This window comes from Cyprinodon tularosa, unplaced genomic scaffold (assembly GCF_016077235.1).
Source record: "Cyprinodon tularosa strain WSP-4 unplaced genomic scaffold, ASM1607723v1 ctg593, whole genome shotgun sequence".
In the NCBI taxonomy this organism is placed as follows: Eukaryota; Metazoa; Chordata; class Actinopteri; order Cyprinodontiformes; family Cyprinodontidae; genus Cyprinodon; species Cyprinodon tularosa.
In genome coordinates this window covers 170,320-179,167 of record NW_024039333.1, presented here as the reverse complement: position 1 = coordinate 179,167, position 8,848 = coordinate 170,320, and the positions used below count along the sequence as shown (strand labels likewise).

At 36.7% G+C, this 8,848-nt stretch overlaps 1 protein-coding gene across 2 annotated transcripts; it reads right to left on the bottom strand.

Annotated features, from left to right (window-relative positions):
• Nucleotides 1-381: 381 nt before the first annotated feature.
• On the bottom strand, nucleotides 382-7,171 carry selenos (selenoprotein S). Of its 2 annotated transcripts, none has more exons than XM_038306846.1 (6): nucleotides 6,917-7,171; nucleotides 6,624-6,746; nucleotides 3,631-3,737; nucleotides 3,138-3,224; nucleotides 3,010-3,064; nucleotides 382-1,429 (listed from the first exon to the last, which is right to left on the bottom strand). In XM_038306846.1, exons 1-6 carry the CDS (start codon nucleotides 7,011-7,013, stop codon nucleotides 1,353-1,355), a joined length of 546 nt encoding a protein of 181 aa, XP_038162774.1. In that variant the 5' UTR covers nucleotides 7,014-7,171; the 3' UTR covers nucleotides 382-1,352. The 2 variants fall into 2 exon arrangements, with proteins under 2 accessions (XP_038162774.1, XP_038162773.1); XM_038306845.1 differs by having other exon boundaries at nucleotides 6,624-6,749; nucleotides 6,917-7,169.
• Nucleotides 7,172-8,848: the final 1,677 nt, after the last annotated feature.

Here is an 8,848-nt window from a genome sequence, read left to right as displayed (position 1 = left end):
TGGTTTAGTTCATCAGCTGTGTTTATTTAAGGCAGAGATTGTGTGTTTGATGGAAGCTGAATAAACCCGCTGATACTTACACTTCATTTTTGCTGAACAATTTCATTTTCTGATTGGCTGGTTACACCCCCCTCTCTTTGCCGGAGAAAGGGGGTGTAACCAGCCAATGAACGAACCACACATGGTACGTATAAGAAAATCTTCAGGAGAAAGAGCGGCTAAAAGTTATAATTAATGTTCAGAATGGATAATAATAAAAGTCATTCCCAGGTTTAACATCTTCCAAACCAACATCCACATGGATTCAGAGATGTTCAGTTTTCAAGCTGATCCACCTTCCTCTCTCAGTCTTTATGGAATGAAGAGAAGCAGACACAGAAACAAAGTCATCCCATTTTAATAGTAGTTTGTTTTGAAACATACAGACAGAATGTAAAGAAATTTCACTGAGATTTTAACTCCAAGCCTTCATGAATAAACAGAGAGCCATTAAAAAAGCTCACTGACTGAGGACTGATCAGCCAGACCTCGTGGTCGGGACCATTTCTAGGAAAGGCTTCATGTCAAGCTTTCAATTTCACAGAGCCGTTAGCCGCTAATTTATTGGTACCACTTTAATAAACGATGCTCCCTATAGATGCTAATAAATAACCGTTTATCACTCATTCAACATTTCATTCATGCTAAAAATAATTTTTACAAAAGCCTTTAAGGGTCAGTAACTTCATTCTGAAATCTTGAACAGCTTAGGTTCAATATTTGGCATTAAAACCATCAGTTTGGTCTCTTGCTTACCTTTAATTAATGCATAATAAAGCATTCACAGATTCTATCTACTATTTATTATCTTCTAGAAGGGATCCTTATCGTAAAGTGGAACCAACATTTAACTCGTATCTGAACAGAAGAGGTAAGAAACATTAATAAATGAAAAATAAAAACTCTGGTAAGTAAGTACACCCATTAAAATTTGAAATTATTTTTATGTAACATAATCTAATTTCTCCTCCTAAAAAAATACTTAAGTGCATTAAATGTTTAGGATCCAAAGCAGGAGGATGAGGTGACAAAAGGAGGACATTTTTAAAGGCGGATGCTAAAAAATAATCTCTTATTTTCTTTTAATAGTGAAGTTAATGGTGCCGAGGCCCCTCCTGCGGGCCCGACAGGAATATTGTCCTCCTAGAGTTCCTGTCCTCTGAAGTTTGTCTCTCTGTGTGACATCATTAATGGGTGTAATTACTTCCCTAACTGGGGATCTAAAAGCATGGGCTCTGGTTGATTGGCAGCTTGGTCCAAGCAGTCGGTGAGTTCGTTACACCGGAGGTGGTTTACACCTCCAGGATTTAGCCTCATCCCCCAGCCGAGGGTCCCCTTCTCCCTGGTCTGAAGGTGCAGGAGCCTCCCTGTCCCATCAGAGGGTTGTAGTCTGAAACAGACAGAAAACATTTTTAGCGACACTCGTACAGCCGTCATTATAAATCCAGTTTTAACCGGTTGGTCGCTCTGAGCGTCCGACGGTTCGCTAACACCCAGGAAGGTTTGCAAGTCAATCGCTGCAAAAAATGGAATATAAGCAAATCAATTTTCCCTAAATTGGAGTTTGCTATGAGGACGATATGGGGCAAACTTTGTTCCACTATTGTTACAAACAAAAAAATATATATATATATTTTTTATTAGTAATTTTGAAAAAAAAAATAATCATTTATTCATAAATTAAGCTTAACCCTTTATAGGGCCCTCAGTGAAATACTTTGAAAATCAACATTTCAAACCAATAAAAGTCAGAATTCTGACTTTTTTCTCTTATTAAACTGAAATGAAACTTTTTAAACAATTTAATTTAATAATCAGTAAACAGTTTTTTTTTTTTTCGGTGGCCCTAATCCTCTTCCATAGGGCCCTCAGTGAAATACTTTGAAAATAAAATTTCAAGCCAATAGTGTTACTGGAATCCTGGACAAGAACTTATTATCTTCGTAACATTCAAAAAATCTGGATATTTTGATGGTAAAAATTAATGTCAATGTAATAACAAGAAATATCAACAATATTAAGAAAAATAACAAAAGTTCTTCTATAAGAAATTCATGAAAATCAGATAAAGAAACATTTTTTTTTTTACAACATAACCTTAGAGGCAATAATGCCGATACTGGCACTTTTTCTAGTTTATTAAACCCTAATATAATTGTTAACTAGGCTTATTAATGATACTTTTTAACTTTTCAGTCAGCTTTTTACCTTTTGTTTCTTGACTTTTTATATTTTCAGTTAACTTATTACCCTTTTTTTACTTTAATTAACTTTTTACCTTTTTTTAAATCACTGTATTTTTATTGAATTTTCTTTTCCTTTTGTACATACAGTTTATAAATACAAAGAACTCAATGAGAAAGGAAATTATTATTATTTCAACCGTTGCGTATATTAGCTGCGACATATGAATCAAGATGCTATGACCGGAAAAATGTGATTGACAGATGACCGTTGATATATGATTGGACGAATCTAGGTGTTCAGGCTGACGTATAACTAACTGGCCTGTATAAGAGAACGAAAAAAACCCAACAGATTTTAAGACAAATAAATAGGTTAATAGAAAGAATAGAATAAAATAGAAATTTTCAAAATTTTGGGACAACAGAGTTCACACATATATATATATATATATATATATATATATATTTTTTTTTTTTTTTTTTTTTTTTAAGAATGATTTAAGCCAGAAGCCATATGATTTCCCTACGACTTTAAAGTTTGATTACTGGATTGTATTTTTGTTGTTGTTGTTTTTTTTTCAAAGTTTACAAAACTCAACTAGGTCCATCCATTGTATGGATTGGAGGTGAAACATGGTGGATCAGTGCGACCAGGATTAAATGAAACTGGTGGCAGTTCCAGCTCCGCCTCTGCCCACAGACTGTTTCTACATTATTCTTCAACAAACAAACCCAACCTGACCCGAACGGAGCCTCCAGCAGGGGGAGCTCTGCTCTGACGTACCGTTACTGCGCTTCGGCTTGGGGACGGCGGTGGATGAGCCGGCCTCCTCGCTGCCCTGCGGTCACCACAAAGGAATCAGAAACGTCTGAAAGCAAACAGTGACTGAGCCAAAGTGACTCTGACCTCACCTCTGACAGCTTGTGTCCTTTGCTGCTCCTCCCCTGCGTCATGCTCTCCCAGTCCTCGATCTTCTGCCTCCTCTTCTCCTCCTCTAGCTGTTGACAAACAACCGTTACTGAAACTCTGAAAGCTGTGTCCGCTTCAGCCGCTCTAGGTAATATGTTACTGCTCGGGGCAGTAACATTATTACCAACATTTGCTTTTATTTTACTTTTCATTTATTCTACTTGTAGAAAACAAACGGTTGTTCTTGAATATAAACAGTTTTTTTTTCTGATTTATTTTCACTCAGGTAAAATTTTATCGGTCATTAGAGATGCTAACGCTGCAGATGCTACCGACTCGGCAAACAGAAGCTGCGTGATGTTATCGTTGTCGAGGTAACCACAATGTTTTACATCATGTGGCGACGTTCAGCCAGTCACGTAGCGTAACGACCCTGGTATGCGAAGAACCCGAGCAGATCTGGTACCTACTACACCATGTTTACTTTCTGCTCACCTGTCTCTGCTTCTCTTTAAAGATGGCGGCTTTGGCGTCCAGCTCCTCCTGCATCCTCTGTCGAGCGGCCTCCATGGCCTCCTGCCTTTTCGTCACGAGAGACGCATCTTCAGTAACAACAGGAGAACAAATCGTTATCCAGACCTTTTCTCATTTTTCTGGATGAAAAACTCACATTATTCAGTGACAGAAAAGAAGCTGCAGTGAAACGATGCCATGGTTTTAAAATGTTCCATATTCTGCCAAAGTCATAGAATAATAAGGCACCCCCTCCCCTACTTGTTGCTGTGCACTGTTTGCCAGCAGCCTAAAAGAGGGCCTACTTATTTTGATCTTGTCTACAAATCCAGAATTAAAAACAATAGATGCACGGATGTGAAAATCTGGGCTGATATCTGATATTAATGTCGCTGTTAGGACCAATAACCGATATACACCGCTTCACACCCAGAATCCTTTGCTGCATCACAATCACTGTCACATGACTGATAAACAAAAACAGTAATTCATGGAAATAAATGATCAGTTGTTATCATCAGTGATGAGCAGCAACGATGCGCCGGTGCATGCGTGGAGCCCATAGAGCAAAACACTGTTTCAGTGAGCGTGTCGTTTCTAGAGAGTCATGTGACCGATACAGGAGTTGTTTCTAACAGACTGACTCACTAAACTGTGTTTAAAAACGTTTCTGTCAACATGATGCATCTGTTAAAAACAAATGTTTCATGTTTTGCGGTTTATCATTAAAATTAAAGGTACTAATATAAATATAATTAAAGGTCATTTTGGAGCAGCCTAAAAGGAACAGGAACGTTTCAGCCGCTGCGTTTTTAATTAAATTTTCTCGTTGTGTCATCCTTTTCCTCTCATTTGTCACTCAACTTATCAAAATTGAAGTTCATTTCAAATTGACTCTTGGTTTATTTACTGTTTTTATTGTACTTATTGTTTTAAAATCATGATTTAAAATCCTAGTCCACAGGCATCCTCATTCACATATCCCCCTATATTTTCACATTATATGTTTACATTATTTATTGGCTGCATCTAAAAATATCAAAGATATTTTCAATTTAAACATAGATATGAAATAATACAATATAAACTTTATTAACTTAAATGATATCATTGTACCAGGTCATCAAATCAATTCAGTTTAGTCTGTCCAATAAGCTGCCTGTAGTGCCTTTAAATGTCCAGCAGGTGTCAGTATTCTGAGAGACAGTATCAATGCAGCATTAATACTCATTGGAAAGTTTTGACTCAGTGAATATTAACCAGCAGCTACTTCCATAGATGCTTATGCAAAAGTTAGGAAACGGGTTGTTTGCAAAAATTAGAGATCTGTTCGTTAGACATACAGAGGTTTTCATCTAAAAATGGAAACAGATTGAAAGTTTATACAAGTTAGTATTATAATGCAAGTTAGAACATAGTTTGTTTTCCTTTACTAGTTTAAATAAAGCGTGGCTTCTCAGAGGACCATGACTCCCAGTTACAGGTTAAAATGAACATGTTTTCTTATTGAACAGACAGAATCAGGCTGCAGAGCTTCTACATATCTGGAAATGTTGTTTCTGGCATCATTATATTAGTAAAAAGGTTCATTAATCTTTTTAAACAGAAAAGTAGGGTAAGCTGCAGATTAAAGGTGAAACAGATTTACTGGATTATGAAACATGAAATAAAATATATCTCCAAGTTTACCAGAAGGTTTACAACAAAGGAATATGCTATGCTGTATTTAAAATGAAGCATATCCATATATTTCTGGATGGATGGAATTGAAATTGTACTTCTAGGGATGAATGATTTTGGTTTCGGAATCGGCTGTTATTCCATTTTTTTTTATACATCAACGTTTTTGGGCCGTATATATCTATATTGCACTAAAAGGCATCTTTCTAACTATCTATAAATATCAGTGTATTATTATTCTCTTGTGTTCTCAACAATAGGAAAGCTTATAATAAATATATGTTTGAGAAAATACTAAAATCTGATGAAAGCGTTTGGGTGGAGTAACTGTAGCTCCATTAGCCTCCACCCTTAGAGCTCCCGCACCAACTTTCATCGCAAAGTTACAGCCTTGGTCGAAACGCTTCAAGATGCCTCATTAACCCATCACTAGTTAATATCATCCCTTAGCGCTTAGAAATGACCATCATCGGTGGATATGATATTAAAGCCGATATAAATGGGCCGATACTCATCATCTGAAACGCTTGTATTGCTGCTCCTCCATCTGGTATCTATTGTTAGTGATTGATTTGTTCATTCAATCCTTTCTTTGTTTTCATTAAACTGAGACTCGTGTGACATTTTATAAACAATTGCATTTGAGCTGAAACCAATTATATTGAATTAATCAATCATTGAAATAATCGTCAACTAATTTAATAATCGATTTATCGTTTATTCTCGTAAAGTTACGAGAAAAAATTCCTAAAGTTACGAGAAACAAGTTGTGTTTTGTGACAACTCCTACAAGAAGCACTGCATTCCCTAAGATGAGGAATGTTGAGCATCATGTGAAGTTATACTTCAGTTTGACAAATAAGAAAATATTAAGTCTTATATTAAGTCTTTTAGCACCAGCATCAAATTGGGCAGAATGTCAAAGTGGACTCAGGATGCTGATTGGTGGAGCTGGTCGCCCGTCATCTGCTGGTCGGAGCTCAAAGGATTTTCTATTCTAAATAACAAATATAAACCTTGCACACAGAGTAGGAAATAATGTCCCAATATTTATTATATATTTACCAAGCAGCTCTTTGCATTAATATAAATTCAGATTTATTGTGATGATTAATCTGTTATATATGACATAACCAGAATAAACTGATCATTGTTATGTATGTTATGTATGTATTGCTTGAGATGGTTCAGATGAGCATCGTATTTCCATGAGGACATTTGAACGCATCATCATCAGCCTGACCTGCCATGTTTCAAACCAATAAATGTAAGAGGAGTGTTGCTCTGATGCTGACCTAGCAGAGTGTGAGGGACGGCCTCCTGCTGAGCGGATCTCCTCTTCTTCAGCTGCTGGATGAGCAGGATGAGCGTGAAGGCAGCAGCCAGCAGGTACCAGCCGTACAGGGACAGGAACTCCGCTGCTGTCGGTGGGAGAAGAGGAGGAGACAGGCTTTGTTCGTTAGGTCATTCAGAACCAGGCTGTGGACTTCATGACCAGAACCTAATAAATTAGACTTCAAAAGCAAACATCCGTTTCCTGTGGTTAAAAAGTGAGGAAGCGAAGGCTAACAGCAGCAGCTGCAGGTACCTGTGAAGCCCAGCTGACCCAGGTCCTGGTTCTTCAGGGGGATCCGCTGGGGAACGTTGGCATCATCCACGTCTTCTATCACCACGTCGTCGTCCATTGCCGCCGCTGGTCGCTCACTGTGTTTGTTGAAGTTACAGAAAACACGGCGGCTCTGAGCTCAAAACAGAAACAAGGTCCTTTCTATCCAGAAGATTCACGATGACGTGTTTATCTCCACAGGCGACTCTTCTGTTGACGAATGGAGTCTGCGGTAGCGCCGCCGCCTGGCTAGGAGGAATATTACACCTGAAATACTGAAGCCCGTCACCATAGATATCCATAATAAAGGCTAGATGTATCGTCCGCGCTGCTGGCCAATGGGGGTCGACGTCCGCACGTGGCGGCCATCTTGCCACAGGCAGCTCGCTCATTCGTAACATTGTGTTTTAAAGGCGCATGTACTTAAATAACCATAACTTCCTCAATTGTCTAACTGTTTGGTTTGTTAAACAAAAGTCAGACATGTAGTTATGACACTACACACTTATGAATAATTATAACAATGGGATTTCATTTGAAAAGAACATTGAATAGAACATACAGGTGCAATAAATATACACATGCACAAGGTATTTATGTTAAATCAATATATGCTATTAAAACTCAGTGTACTGAATGGCAACATGATATATAGATATATCTATAGATATCTATATCTATATAGATATCTATCTATATAGATATAGATACCTATATATATATATATATATATATATATATATATATATATATATATATATATATATATATTAGAATATAATATAGTAGTCATTGGACAAATGTTTACACTCTATAGAAGAGATCTATTTAGGAAGCAATGGAAGAGGATGCAGACTGAGAGAAATCTAAAACCCCTCTTTTTAGTTATAAAACATGTGCCATCAAATACTTTGACGAGAAAAAATGACACTTTCCCATGAAGCCACTGATCCTGCATCACCAAAGATTTGATAGAATAAAAGTACCAAGGAATTAGATTTTTGCAATTTCTGGAGGAAAAATAGATAATTATCATATTTTTTTACATAAAAGGTAACTGCAAACCTTTTATTGTCAAACCATCTCATGTTTTTCCAGTAAATGTAGCATAACAATCTTTTGGGATTTTATAATTTAATAAACATTCATCAAATCACAATAGGAAATTAACTGATTGTGTTTCTCAAACACATCTAATGTACATTAAAGGTATAGTGGTAGATTTTTGCAAATTTTTGAAAAGACCTGCCCTCTCCACTTAAAAAAAAAAAAAAAAAATGCACATAAACAACCCTGAACCCAAGGGGGAACAGCTATTAAACGCGTGCGAGAGCGTGCATGAGCCCATTTCTCCTCGTGCACGCTCTGTTTAAAAGTTTGCATCCCTCATACATGCTTACTTTCCAAAAGAAGATTTGCAATTTTTCCACTATGTTAGACTGAAAATAATTGGAAATGGGGTCGAGCACGCAGGACGGCCCAACATAAACATATCACCAGAATGATAAACAATTAGGAGAACCACTGACTTTATGATCCACCCGAAAAAATAAAATCCTCCACTATACCTTTAATATAAGATAACTCTGCTGCAACGTTTGGTTCCCTAAAATTTAACTCTGAATTTGCATTCCTGTTCCTTTTTTTTATATACCTTGAACATCAACTTGTTTTCCAGAGAAAAGAGCAGGTGTGTTGGCTTACAGGTTAAAAATGATATGGGAGGAAAACTTACAGAACACATTCGCTGACAGAACATCCACTCCTAGAGCTATGGAGGGAATTTAGCTCCATTTTTGTTGCAAACAAAATAACAAGATTTGTAAATGGAAATAGAAAAGAATCCAGAAATAAAATGTGGAAAATAAATAATTTTCCCCCCAAAAAATATATATATTTTATTAATTAATCTTT